Genomic DNA, 15,506 nt, shown 5'->3' with positions numbered 1-15,506 from the left:
ATGCAATTCAATGTGTGCTACTTTTCTTTCTTTCTTTTTTTTTTTTTTTTGAGACAGAGTCTCAGCCTCCCAAGTATCTGGGATTACAGGCGCCCACCACCACTCCCGGCTAATTTTTGTATTTTAGTAGAGATGGGGTTTTGCCGTGTTGTCCAGGCTGGTCTTGAACTCCTGACCTCAAGTGGTCCACCTGTGGTGGCCTCCCAAAGTGCTGGGATTACAGGTGTGAGCCACCACACCCAGCTAATGTGTGCTACCTTTCTTTTGCTTCTGCTGAAATTTGCTGATTTTTGGTATCTGAAGTAAATACGCAATTTTCCTCCTTTTCCTCTCCACTCCTCCAAAAAAGAATAAAACAAGCCTAAAGCTTTGTTTACCCCAATTGACTTTATTTTTTGTAGTCATCCTGAGTAACTCTTTATTGCTTAATGGACAAAGTTAAAGTTTTTAGCCTGGTATTTAGGCCTTGCAGAATCAGTTGGAAACTTACCTTCTCAAGCTTCTGCCTGCTTCTCCTGTTCTATACCGTTTACTCAAGCCAGACTCAGCTGTTACTGATCTCATATATCATCTGGTTTTTTTTTATTTATTTATTTCCTTCTTATTCCCATCCTCCAATTCATCCTCTTCTTCCCATCAAGGCCAATCTAAATCCTTCTCATTTTTAAAGTCTACATTTATAGATTTTCCTAGTCTTAAGTCATCTTTTTTCTCCTATAGCACTTAATTGACACTTCTCTTACGACATGTTTAATGTTTGGCTGGTCGTTATAGCTTTTTCTATAAATGTTATACCTTCTTTTATGAGGATATAACCTTCTTAAGGACAAAACTGTGTTCTTATTTTATTTCTTTGTAGCACCCTGTGGTGCCATGTACAAAATAGATGTTTAGTAAACAGTACTTCACCAAATGCCTTATTGCTTTTGAAAGCACTTCAGTTAACGTGATTAGAAGTTATTCAGAATGATTTTGGCACAGTAACTGTCCACTAACATAATAGATTGTAACAAAAAATTTTTTGATGAGGATATAGTATTGGGGAAACATTGGAAGCATATCTTGCCTTAGCAGAAAGTATCTGGGAATTAGTACCACTATAGAAAAATAAAAATGGCAACACATGGCTAGAAAAGATCTATTTCAAATGGAAATAGAAAGTTCAGAGAGTAATCTAAGCTCTGGATTCTGATATACTTTTGTGTGGCTTACAGGGACAATATAAAGGCATTTATACATTCATATAGTAATCTTTAAACATATAGTAATCTTTAAAAGTTATTAACAGGATTCAGCATCGGGCCAGTAACTGGAATATATGTATGTTCACATGATTGTCGCTCTTTCTGTTTGCATAAGTTCCAATAAGATTTTTAAAATCTTTTTCACGTATTATATAACGCTATATAATTCTTGTGTGTACATGATATTTATTGATTTGAAAAAAATTATTAGATATTCTCTTTGTAGGCGAGATCTGAGAGGCAAAATGTTGATTGATTTTTCATTTTTCAAGATTAACTTTAAACAGATAACTTCGCTGAAGCTGTAAGAGCAGTAGCAATTAGCCTCAGGTTACTGCATTCCTGTGGAGACTAACAAGGATGCCACCTGGTTATTTACAGACCATTCTAGAATATCTCTACCTTAATGTGGTGGTGTGAGTAGAATCTAAATTTATCTTGAATGTCTGTATGCTTGAGGGATTTTTAGCTCTGTACCATCTTAGGTTAGAGTGATTTCTAGAGTTTCAGTTCCCTGAGAACATTTAAATTGATTATTAAGGGGCATTTAGAAAAAAAATCACAACTTACAGTGCCCATTGCTTTGTTGTTTACATAGAAACAGCTGATATATAAAAATTGTCAATCATAACAGCTACATATTTCAGAAGAATTTGGGGTGAGAATGATGAAACTATTAATGAAATGATATAATAGCAGTTGGGAAATGCCATCAACAATATAAAATGAAAACTGTGGGAGTCACCAAAGATGCTAGTTATGTTTGCCAGTTAGGTGGCATCAGAGCAATTTGAACCACTTTAGCTGTGTTAATCTGTACTTTTCTGTAGTTTGCCTATATCACAGAATCAGTATAAATGTATATGGACATTTATTAGGCTTAACATTCCAAAAAGGTTTAAATATGCATGTATTAGTTACCTATTGCTGTTGTAACAAATTACCACAAACCTTGTGGCTTAAAACAATATAAAAGGTTTTTGGGGTTTTTTTGTTTGTTTTGTTTTTACAGTTCTGGAAGCCAGAACAATTACAATTAAGTATAAATTCAAAATGAGTTATATAGGAATAAAATCCAGGTATCAACAGGGTTGGATCCTTCTGGAGGTTTCCGGGGAGAATCTGTTCCTTGCCCCTTCCATCCTCTGGTGGCTGCCTGCCGGTGTTCTTGGCTGGTAGCTGCATGACTCCAGTCTCTGTTTCCGTGGTCACATTGCCTTTTCCTCTTCTGCAGCCAAATCTGCTCCTGCCTCCCTCCTATAAGGATACCTGCAATTATATTTAGAGGTCACACAAATAATCCAGGATTATCTTCCCATCCCAAAATTCTTGACTTAATCATTTCTACAAATCCCCTTTTGCCGTATAAGGTAGCATTTCACAGGTCCTGTGAATTATTACGTAGATTTTAGTCAGCCTACCCTAATACCCATTATGTTATACCCACATTTTAATGCAAAATATTATTTTAACCAGGATCTTTTAAATGTGTTTCACTTAGAAGGAAGATGATTTCACATTTTAATATTAAGGCGGAAGTTCATAGTTGGCTTTTAACTGACTATTTCCTCTTGATTGTGTCATTGGTGGTTTTCTAAAAGTAATTCTTTAATTTTATGACGTCTATAAAACACCAGTATATCCAAAAAAGAGATATGTTTGTATCATCTCTTTTTATATATTTGTAATTTTCCCTACCTATCAAAATTGGATTAGAAGTTAGCCAGGAATAAGTTAGGAGTGTCCTATAGAATTATCCATATGATCTAATTTGGTGGGAATCGGCATGTTGGATTTGGCAGATAATTGAAGTAGAATACATTTACAGTAAATCATTTGGAAATTTGGGTTTTATCATGGTTTTCTCACTTTTTTAACATTTGAAAACTTTTATTTGAAGATAATTATGTATTTATAGAATAGTTGCAAAAATCAAAACAGTACAAAAAAAAAACACACACCTCCATACTCTTTACCTAGATTCACCTAAGGTTAACATTTTACCCCATTTGTTTTATCTTTTGTTCTCTCTCTTTGTCTATGTATGTATGTATATCCTTTGTCTTTAATGACATTGACATTTTTGAAGAATGCAGTCCTCCTTCCTGTTTTCCCCTCTGTGAGGATTTTAAAAAATTGGATGTAATTTACATGCCATGTAATTCACTTTTTAAAAGTGTACAAATCAGTGGTTTTTGGTATATTCATAAGGTTGTACAAGGATCACCGTGATCTAATTCCAGAACATTTTCATCACCTGAAACAGAAACGCTGGGCCTGGAGTGGTGGCTCATACCTATAATCCTAGCACTTTGGGAAGCTGAGATGGGAGGATCACTTGAACCTAGGGATTTGAGGCTGCACTGAGGCAAGATTATGCCACTGCACACCATCCTTGGTGAAAAAGTGAGACCCTGTCTGTAAACAAAACAGAATACTTTAGCAGTTATTCCTCATTCCACCCCTCCTCTGACAATCACCAATCTATTTTCTTTTTGGATTTGCCTATTCTGGGCATTGTATGTAAAAGTAATCATTTGATATGTGACCTTTTGTGTCTGGCATCTTTCACTTAGCATAATATTTTCAAGGTTCATCACGTTGTCACATGCATCAGTTTTGAATCATATGAAGTGCCGAGTAACATTAAATTGTATGGATTAATGAAATGGCCACGTAATATATTCCATTTATGGATATACCAAGTTTTGTTTATCTATTCACCATTTGATGGACATTTAGGTTGCTTCTACTTTTTGGCCATTATGCATAGTGCTGCTATGAACATTCAAGTTTTTATGTAATGTACAACTTTTTATGTAAATATGTTTTCCATTCTGTTGGGTGTACATGAAGGAGTAGAATTGCTGGGTCAAGTTAAACTCTGTTTAACTTTTTAAGGAACTGCCTGCTCATTATTTTTAGTTTCTTTCCTAAGGCATTTTTTCTCCTCTTTGAAAATTCAGGGCAGTGATTCTGGGGTGGGGGTGGTAGGTGCTTTTTTCAACCTCAGATGTCCTTCCAGAGATTTAATGTTGAGGATAACTTCTTTAAAGTCTAGCAGGGTGCTCCTCCCTTGACCTGAGAATAAAATACTAAGATGATCTGACCTAGCAGAATAGTTCTTTTCATCTGTGTTTAGTGGTTTTCAATGCATTTTGTTTTCTATTTAGTTCTATTAAAGAGATTGTTGGCAACCTTAGTTGTTTTAGTAGATTAAAATGCTTCTTAACTGGAATGTTATTTATCCCTATCTATTGGCTTACAAGGAGAACTGGGAATCCGTTCAACAAATAAAAGGTTTTTTTCGTCTTTTAAAAAATCACGGAGAAAATGACACAATGTAGCATTAGTCATATTCCTTTAAATAGAAGAAAATATAAAAATTAATTCTGTTAGTATAATTATTTTAAAGATGTGATGGCAAATCCATACAAAAGCTTAGGAGTAAAATTTGTTTAGCTTTATTTTAATATCTATAATAATTGCTTATTCCTACATGATATGGAAAAAATAAAAATTTTGGGTTTGTATGTAGTTCAAGCATCTTTAATCATAGGTGAGAAGATCTTTAAATATCTTAAGAAGCAAAAGAAATAGAAAATTCAGTTAAAGATAAGAGTTGGGGTAAGGGTTGCAGCATTCTGTAAGATCAAAATATTAAGTAACATTTGACTTAGATTAAGTAATCTAAGGCTGTAGGCTATAGGACTGCAAGATAAACTCTGCCTTTAAGTTAAAAAGTACTTACTTTGCATAATAAATTAATTAGAGTTATGGAGAAGAAACCAGGAATATCCTAGCTGAAATCCCTGATAGTAATGAAACTTTGATCAGCTAAAATGATATTATCAAAAAAATGCCTTGAGATGATAAGACTTTCAATAAGGGATATGCAACTTTTAACCCTAGGGAGATTTACAGTTAAATATGAATTGAGAATCAAACCTAGTTTTTCTATTTCATTTTGGAGCTTGGATATCTATTATCAGTAGACAGCCAATATTTTATGGAATGCCCGTACTGTAAGTTCCCTATGGACAAAAACAATATCCTATTTACCTTTAAAGTTAAGAGCATTAACTTTGGTGTCAGATACATATTTTCTTCCAGCTCTCCCTATTTCCTCACTGAATTCTTAAGTTTCTAAGCCTCGGTTTCTTCATAAAATAGAAATGACAGTATCTATTTTATATGGATGGGGACGGTGAAATGAGATGATGAATGTAAAGCATTTAGCATAGTACTTGGTATATAGTAGGAGCCCAATAAATGTTAGCCCTTTTACTGTTATTGTTCTTCTTATTGTTACTGTTTTTATGCTATTTCCATGTAGATCATGTAACTATTTTAATAAATGTTTGTTCAATCAATGTGTTACTTTTCAGTTACATTGTTTAATATTTTTGCCTTATCTACAGTTATAAATTTGTTTGAAGTTTATAGAAAATGTATAGCATGTTAATATGTTTGATAGTGTCATACCTTCTAGTAAACTTTGATAATTCAGATTTGCTATACAGAAGAGAGATTTAAATGTTGTCTCTCTCTTTTCTTTTTTTTAATTTTAGAGACCTATTACTACATTTCTCCATTAGTTGGTGTATTTTTCTTGGCTCTAACTCCTATTTGGATTATAATAGCTGCCAAACATCCAGCCACAAGAACAGTTCTCCACTCAGGCTGGGAGCCTGTCGTAACAGCTATGGTTATAAGTAGGTTAGTATTAAAATGTGTGTGTGTGTGTGTATGTGTCTCTCTGTCTTTGTGTGTCTTCTGTAAGCATATATGTACATGCATATTAAAACAAATGAATTGCCTGTTTTTATTTCTTAGGTTAATTATTTTATATAGCCAATTCATTATTCTACCAGGTATTATAACAAGGGATCTGAATGACAGGCATTATTAATGAAATCAGTAGACATAAAGAACCTCATTTGGCTACCAGTTTCAAACTTCTCTCCAACCAAAGCCTTACCAGACTGAGTAAAATTTAGTGGTGTTGGTCTTTGTGTGTGTATGTGTGTGTTAACCTGACAAGGACATTACTTACTCTGAGTATTAAGTTGCTCAGATGAATATCATAAAGCCTTAGAAATGTATATTCCCGTTGGCTATTTCCATATCTAGGACTCTGATGACCTTAAAGATGTAATTAAGGACGTATGTAAAAGATTTAGCTGCAAGCATCCTCATCACCCCAGAGTTTTTAATAAAAAAAAAAAAAATAGGACAACATAAAGGTCTTGCAATATGGTATTGATCAGATAAATTATTATATAGTCACAAAATGGAATATCAGCCATTAAAATAACGTTGTAGCATTTCTATTGCTACGGAAAGATGTTTATTATACATCTGATGAAAAGAACAACCTAGAAAAGAGTATGAGTTTCCTACTAAACATGGTAGGTTAAGAAACATTTCTTTTCCTTCCTGAAACTACTAAAAGGACAGTAAGAGAATAAAAATGTTATAAAACCACCAAGATAGAAGGGGAGCAAAGAGGGCAGCAGGTGAGAGATCTGACAACGTTAGGAAGATAGGAATCAGACGAAGAGCTGTTAACTGAATGAGCAGAATGAAAAAAGCTGAAACCTAACTGACTATCAGAAGCAAGCCTCAGAAACCCAGAAAGAGGAATTAAAGGCATCAAGTACATCTGAAAGCTTCAATGAAGAAGATTGGTTGAAAGTTTAGGTAAGGAGCAACTAGATCCCCAAAATCTTTCTCCAGCTTTAGCACCCATGTGACTGTCCCCTCACACCCTAGCAGAAGACAAGAATAACCTCTCAAGAGGCTAAATCGGAGAGGTTCTGGATTCAAAAACACATGTACATGTGAGGATGTGGCTTAAGTACTGTATGAAAAATAGCAAGACTAAGCAAACGTCTACACACTGAACAATGAGAACCCTATCCCACTTCCTTTTCTTTGTATAATGCTGGGAGACAGCCTTTTACCCCCAGGCAAAAAATTAGATAATTCCTGTCTGGGGAAACTTACCAGCACAAAAGATCAGATCTGCAGATACTAACCCTTGTGAGTCCTTTGATGAAAGAGCTGCAAGCCCACCTGATTGTCTTCTGTGAGTCCCACTTGCTGACAAACTCTGCCCATGTACGCAGAGAACTCCAAGTATGCCTTGCAGTGCCCCTTAAACAGGGGCAGCCAGTAAAGGATTGCTCGACATTTCATAAAGGCCTCTAACATAAAAGACAGAAAAAAAAAAATGATAAGGAAAGTACCATCAGTACTTTCAGAAAACTCTTATCAGTATCCTCAGATAAATAAGAGAAGTTATTGCATAATAGCTATTGCATAATATTCATAATATAGGAACATAATGCAAAAGAAGATCTGAAAAACATTAAGAGCTCTTGGGAATTAAAAAATACATAAATAGCAGAAACAAATTCTGTAGAAAAGTTCGAAGTTACAATAGAGGAACCCTCCTGAATAGCAACCCATGAAGCAAAGAGATGGACAATAGGAGGTGAATGATAAGGAGAGAAAATTATCAAATAAATAATACAAGAAAATTCCCAGAACAGAAAAACACGAGCTTCATGATGGAAAGGGCCCGCTAAGTACCCAGTGCAATAAATTAAAGTAGGAGGGACCCAAATCAAGGCATATCATCATGAATCTCAAATGTTTCCAGAGAAAAAATAAGTTACATATAAAGCACTGGGAACCAGAATTATGTCCCATAGCAACACTAAAATGATTTCTTTGAAATTCTGAGAGAAAATTATTTTGAACATAAAATATAGTCACAGTATCAATCACGTGTAAGAGAAGACTAAAGAAATTTTCAGGCAGGCAGGATCTCATGGAATTTACTGCCCCTCTACCCTTTTGTATAAAGCTGAAAGGAGGTGTGGTCTATCAAAGTTAGGAAATAAATCAAGAAAGATGATACAGGAAAGAAGAAATCTGTTCTGTGGCAGCATGTGGTTCATTTTTCTGTAATGTAGATTGCTTTTTTCCTGGAGGATTCAGGCAACAGGATCCCACAAAATACTGGAATTTTGTTATAGTACATAGACCAAGATCCAAGGGGGTATTGGAGGGAAGGTACAGGATGACAGCTGTGCATCAGGCCTAGACAGGCAACCATCCAGATTGGCAGGAGAACAGGGGCTTAAGGAGGGAGGTCTCTAAGACAAATAAAGAAAAGTAGAATTGATGAGTTTGACTGCATTGAAAGGTACTTCATAAACTTAGTTACACATGTGAGGTTGAATTAGTAATAGGTACCTAAAAAGTGAAGAAAAATAGGAGGCAAAACAAAAAGTGTAAGTGAAGATATCTAATAATACACTCTGTGGCTCAGCTATGAATAATGAAATTTCCGTGGTTATAATAAAGTCACCCCTAAGTATTTCACCAGAAATTATAACCAGATTAGCAGGATGGGAGGAGGAAGGGATTTGGGAAGGGATCAAAGTGGGGAGGGAAGTGTAAGAGAGGTCAAATACTCATCTGCCATAGTAGGAAGTCATTTGCTAAATGTCTAAAACTTAAAATGAATAAATAGCATTATAAGCATGTTATTTAGAAAAATTAAATGCCAGAAGAAACTACTAAAGAAGTTAAAAATAATTTCTAGTAGAGAGAAGGACCTGGAGGTGGGGCTAGGGACTATTGTTTTATTATAAACTTTATGGTACTTTTACATACCTTTTTTTTTTTTTTTTTTTTAAACAGAGATTGTGTCTAGCCGTGTTTCCCCAGCTGAAGCACAGTGGCTTGATTGTAGTTCACTGCAGCCTCAAACTCCTAGGCTCAAACAACCCTCCTGCCTCAGTTTCTTGAGCAGCTGGGACTACAGGCATGCACCCACCCAGCTATATTTTTACTCTTTTGTAGAGACAGGGTCTCGCTGTGTTGACCTGGCTGGTCTTAAACTGCTGGTCTCAAGCAATCCTCTCACTTCAGCCTCCCAGAGTGCTGGGATTACAGGCACAAGCCACCATGCCGGCTGTACTTTTACTTTTTTAATGACATACATCTACATGATAAAAATAAAATTTAATAAAAGCAAATAAAACTACTTTTATCATTTAATTTTTATTTTAAAAAATGTATATAGTAAAAACGCTGGGTTGTGGAGATGTTGGTCAATGGATTAAAAATTTTGGTTAGAGGAACATGTTCAAGAGATTTATTGTACAACATGGTGATGATAGTTTATAACAGTGTATTGTATTCATCAAAATTGCCAAGAGATTTTAGGTGTTCTCACCACAAAAAATAAGTATGTCAAGTAATGCATAAGTTAATTAGCTCAATTTAGTCATTCCACAATATATGCATATTTCACAACATGTTGTATAGGATAAATATATGCAATTTTTATTGTCAATTTAAATAAGTAACAAAATATGTAAGTAAAAAAGGTCTAGAAGCCTATATAACAGCATACTAACAGTGTAACTCAATGATGTAACTAGGATTGGTTTTTACTTTATTCATTTTGTCTTTTCTAATTTTTTCTATAGTAACTTTTATCACCGGGCTTAACAGGAATCTTAAAAAAATGTATTTTTAGCAATTGTTGTTATGTTATATCCACAACAGGATCTATATATTCTGTCAGAGAGGTTTAGTTTTTGACTCATAACTAGTTTGTTCTTGAAATATGTACTTTGTTCTTTTAATTAGGGCTTAAAATGTTAAAATATTTCTAAAGAGGACTATTTTGGGGCTCTACAATGTACCTCTTTAGTGAGAACGCCTACAGTTTAGGCATATTAAGACATAATTCATTTATTTACTAAAGAATTAAAATAATAAAGATTTGATACTTTTTTAATGTTAACTATCAGGTAAGAACATTTGATCTGATATTTTGACAATCCCATTCTGTGACAGTATGTAGTTCATTTTGTTGTAATGCAGATGGCATTTTTCTGGAAGATTTGGACACAGGATCCCATGGAATATTAGGACTGGCAATGTTTTATACTATATAGACTCAGAAACTGATGTTAACTATTTGATAATGGCCTTGGAAACTTAAAAAAGTCTCTAAGTTCCACTGACACATTGAAAGTGTACGGCTTGCTACCATATAACGATATGTTAGTTTTCCAGATTTCTGTTCTCAAGATCAGCTCTTTCTGTAGCAATAACTCATTATTTTAATTTGCCGGTAATAAGACACATCCTAACAATATCTAGTTTTAACACAATAAAAATAACCTATTTTATGCCTTATTTATTTCAAATATGAAAACATACTCTTTTTAAAATTATTTTTTAAATTATGAGAGTGATCAATGGCATGGTTTTAAAAAATTAATAAGCACAGAAGAATATAAAATGACCGTCAGTCCCCTGTCACCCTCACCCCCAGAAATAGACATGGTTAATAATTTCTTGTATGCTGTTTACGACATTTTAATGCATTTAAAGCATATGCTTTTTCTTTTCACAAGTTGCATATCTTAGACATCAGAATTCTGAAATTTGGGGCTAGAGCTTATGCCATGTTTTATTTTCAACATTTTACTGTTGACATTGATTTTTACTTTGAATATTTTTCTTTTTGCTCTATTTTTAAAATGTGTGAGTATTTTATTTTAAAAAGGAGGGGTGTCGGTATGTACAGAATAACTTGAAGTATATTCTCTTTCCTCTTCTCTAAATTGTATAATTTTATCTCTTTCAGTATTGGGGGCCTTATTCTGGACACAACTGTATCTGACCCGAACTTGGTTGGGATTGTTGTTTACACGCCAGTTATTAATGGTAAGAATTAGATATACTGTTTCCTGATAATATCAAATCTTGTATACTCTTAGGTACTATTAGGAGTCTTAGGGCTCAGATTCAAGAAGTCTGTACTCCTATCCAGCCATTCTCCCTCCAACCCTAAGTTGTTGCTCACAGTGAAAATGACATTCCCAGATCTCAGTAGGTGGAATACATTTCTGAAAAGTCCTCTTTCTTAATCTTGTCATGAACTACTAGTTTGAGAGTCAGGGATACCTGACTTAAGATTAATGTGGCAAAATACATTTCAGATTTAGTTTATTATTTACATTGGGATTATCTGCTATCGTATATTCTGTTGTTCCTTTTGTCAATTTTTGTGGATAAATTAGAGACAGCTGGGTTTAAACATTGCTTGAGTCCATTCAGTTCATTAAAATCTAGGGTGGGCACAGTGGCTCATGACTGCAATCCCAGTGCTTTGGGAGGCCTCAATAGGCGGGTCGCTTGAGGTTGGGAGTTTGAGGCCAGGGCAACATAGTGAGACCCCCATCTCTATAAAAAATTCAAAAATTAGCCAGGTGTGGTGGCACACACCTGTATTCCCAGGTGTGTCCTCAGGAGGCTGAGGCAGGAGAATTGCTTGAGCCCAGGAGTTAGAGGCTACAGTTAGCCACTGCATGCTAGCCTGGGAAACAGAGTGAGACCCTGTCTTAAAAAAAAAAAATTAAAGAGAAAAATCTGCTGGTCCTCAGCTGACCCCTTTGAAAATCTGTCATATATTTTTTTTGTTATCTATGAAATGGGAATTATAATATTTAAATTCACAGACATTTATATATGGATCACATTTAATAAGATCATTTTAATCCAGTCTACCAGCTTCTGGGGTGGCTGTCATTAAAGTGGATTTTTTTTTTTTTTTTACTGTAAGTTTTGGGATACATGTGCAGAACGTGCAGGTTTGATACATAGGTACACATGTGCCATGGTGGTTTGCTGCACCCATCACCCCGTCCTCTAGTTTTTGAGCCCCGCGTGCATGAGTTATTTGTCCAAATGCTCTCCCTCCCTTTGCCCCCGACCTGACAGGCCCTGTTGTGTGATATTCTCCTCCCTGTGTCCATGTGTTCTCACTGTTGAACTCTAAAGTAGATTTTAAGTATAGCCTAGACCAATGCAATTTAAACAGTAATTCTACTTGGGGAAAAACATGTCCCAGGATATACTACATATATAGTGTAATTTACTTTGCGTATCTATGTAAAAAGAAAATGTGTCAGTCGGGCATGGTGGCTCATCCCTGTAATCCCAGCACTTTGCAAGGCCAAGGCAAGTGGATCACTTGAGCTCGTGAGTTTGAGACCAGCCTGGGCAACATGACCAAACCCTGTCTGCACAAAAAATATAAAAATAGCCAGGCATGGTGGTACACACCTGTAGTCCCAGCTACGTGGGAGGCTGAAGCGAGAGGATCCCCTGAGCCTGGGAGGGAGGCAGAGGTTGCAGTGAGCCAAGATCATGCCACTGCACTCCAGCCCGGGCAACAGAGCAAGACCTTGTCTCAAAAAAAAATGTATATATGTATATATGTAAAATATATATATGACATATAAAGGCAAGTTCTTCAAAATCTAATTTCATATCTAAAATTTCTACTGAGTATTTTAATTTTTATGTCCCTTTAGAATATCAATGAACACATTTTCCCTATAGGTCTCTCTCTTCGTGCCTCCATTCTCCCCATTGCCCACACATAAAATTGTGGGACCATCTATTTCAACCTGGTCCTTCATCCTTTTTGACTGAAAAGTGACCAAGCCATTGTCTACTTGCCCTTTAACACAGTTCACTTGCTCACTCGTTTATTTATATAACAAGCATGTCTTACCCTTGTAGCCTAATGTCTCAATATAGCCATCATTCAAGTAATAAAGTAGCCTTCCTGACTCACTCTCTATTTGATGCAAATTAAGTGTCACTAATAGCCTAGTCATTCTTAAACATTGTTTTTATTACATGGGTCCTAAGACCCATGTAGTAAACAGTGGCTTTTTTATCCCTGCCTATCAAATCAAATTTGAATTTTTCTTCCTAGCTTTCAAGGCCCTCTGTACATGGTTGAACTCATTGTTTCGCAAAGACACGTACAAGTTTTTTCATTATTATTCTAGCTAGGTTTTTATATTGTCCCCACAAAGATTCATCTAATTTTCACTGCCTGGAATAACTACTGCTTTCCTCCCACCTCTTCAGATCCTCTTCTGTGAATATTAATGGATGAGTTCATTAGCATAAACATTACTCATAATGACTGTTAGAGCTATATTCAACAACATTTCAGTAAGAAATCTAACTTAAATTACAATAACCCTTTTATTATAAGACTTTAATGCATATTTCAGTTGTTTTACCTTACATAAGAAACAATTCTAGAGCTTCACTGAAATGCTCTCCTTGGATGTCTGTGCCGTGGCATTGCGTGATATTCATAGTAATGTATTTTTAGCCTCTCAGTAAGTAAACCTGTTAGTTGGCTATCAGCACTTTGGGAGGCCAAGGCAGGTGAATCGCTTGAGCTCATGAGTTTGAAACCAGCCTGGGCAACACGAACAAAGCCTGTCTGCACAAAAAATACAAAAATTAGCTGGGCATGGTGGTACACCATAAACTTATAAATTCCACTCTTTAAAAAACATTAATAGAAATGGTTTATTCTATGTTCCTAAAAGAAGATGGAACATTTGAGAATTGAATTTCATTTAAAATGTGTTGGGGAATGTACTATTTAGAGGACCCTTGTTTATCTTCATCACTGTCCTCATCGTTATCTGCTATTTAGTGAGTACCTACCACTAAGTACCAGGTAACTCACAGGTTTCTTTTATACATGTTATGTCATCCTCACAATAAGATCAGCAAGTTGTCTAAGGTCTCTTACCTTGTGAGTGGTCAGTCACGATTGAAGCCCAGATTGGGTCTATTCTAAAGCCTATGATTTTTTTCCTCAAAATATGCAGCTACTAATTTATGTTTTATTAGCTACAAGAATGCATACATTATTTAAAGTAAGGCCTATCTGTGTTCATATTGTGACTAGAATATCTTTTAATATGTATTAATGTCTTTCAGAACTGGTGGCATTTTCCAAAATGTATTTCTTGGTAACACCAGTTCTGTGAGATGTTAATGAGTATAACTTGAAAGTGAGTTCTGTGGTCAATCAAATTTGGTAAACATTAAGTTAAACAAACTTGTTTACTACAGATTTCTTAAAGCCTTTGTCATACTAACATATATGTGAGTCTCTCTTTCTGGTACTTCTGTTAGCTAGGTGTTGGGATTTCTAGATCTAGCCTTCCTCAGACCCCCTAGACCACACTTTGAGAACCATTGATCTAGGGCTTATATCTTTTTTATCACAGTCTACTTTCAAACAATAATGAACCACTTTACATATAGGATAAGAAGCTTATGTCACTATACTTGAATTACCACTCCTTTCTTATGTGCTCTTTTTTGAAATACATTTTACTTTGTAGTAAGTCCTGTAATACATTGTTATTATTTTTTGCTTCAGTTATTTTTAAAGAGACTAAAAATGAAAAAATATATCTTTTATATTTTCTCATATAAAGTTATATTTCCAACACTCTTTTCTTTGTGTAGATGCAGGTTTTTATATGGTGTTATTTTCCTTCTGCCTGAAGAAATTCCTTTAATGTTTGTTGTAGGGCAGGCTTACAGAGGAAATAGAGGCTTTAGGCATGTCTCTCCCAGCATGCTTCTCTCTCCTTTCCCTTCACCACTATTCTTATCTCTAACAATGTCTATTTTTAACTTTTCACCCCTATCTCAGAAGAGCTGATTCTTTTGCCCAGGACCGACTAGTTCACCTGTGCTCTGGATACTATTCCATTACAACTCCAACAGGAGCCTTACTCCATCAATTATTTTAACTTTTCTGGTATCTTCCGTGTCTTCCTCTCTTACATCTTTTCCCTTTAGCTTACGAATGTGCACAAGTCTTTTATCCAAAGTCACCTTTCCCATAGTGCTCTGCCTTCTCAAGCTTCTGTTCTCTCTCCTACTCTCTACAGTCAAACTTTCCCAAGTGTAGTCTGTATTTTTTCAACTCATTATAGTATTTTTTCTTCCTTCTCACTCTACAAAACTGCTTTTACTAATCTCTCCGGTGACCTCCTAATTACTTTATCCAATGACTTATTTTCAGTCTTCATTCTATTCAGTTGTTTAATACTATTTACTATACCCTTTTTGCAATTCTACCATTCTCATCCCTTCTCTGAAAATTCTTTTTCATTTTCCTTCACTGGTTCCTTCTTTCTGCCTGCCTCTTTGTATTCTTCAAGTCTCTGCTCTTGAGCTCCTATTCTTAGTTTTTAACCTTTTTTCTGGGCAATATTGTCTCATCCAGAGATTTTTGAAGTGTGGTCCCCAGACCAGCAATATCACCTGGGATCTCATTAGAAATGCAAATTCTTAAGCCTGAATCAGCAGCTCTGAGGTAGAACT

At 35.3% G+C, this 15,506-nt stretch overlaps 1 protein-coding gene across 1 annotated transcript in view; it reads left to right on the top strand.

The window, feature by feature from the left end:
* SLC41A2 (solute carrier family 41 (magnesium transporter), member 2) overlaps positions 1-15,506 on the top strand; it is a 162,146-nt gene that overhangs the window by 89,880 nt on the left and 56,760 nt on the right. Inside the window, exons 8-9 of the mRNA XM_011975507.1 lie at positions 5,816-5,963; positions 10,927-11,006. Coding sequence (XP_011830897.1) covers positions 5,816-5,963; positions 10,927-11,006 — 228 coding nt within the window. The remainder of the gene's footprint in view (positions 1-5,815; positions 5,964-10,926; positions 11,007-15,506) is intronic.

Source organism: Mandrillus leucophaeus, unplaced genomic scaffold (assembly GCF_000951045.1).
Source record: "Mandrillus leucophaeus isolate KB7577 unplaced genomic scaffold, Mleu.le_1.0 Scaffold157, whole genome shotgun sequence".
NCBI lineage: Eukaryota > Metazoa > Chordata > Mammalia > Primates > Cercopithecidae > Mandrillus > Mandrillus leucophaeus.
Note: the sequence above shows the minus strand (reverse complement) of the source record. Positions and strands in the feature narration are given on the sequence as shown.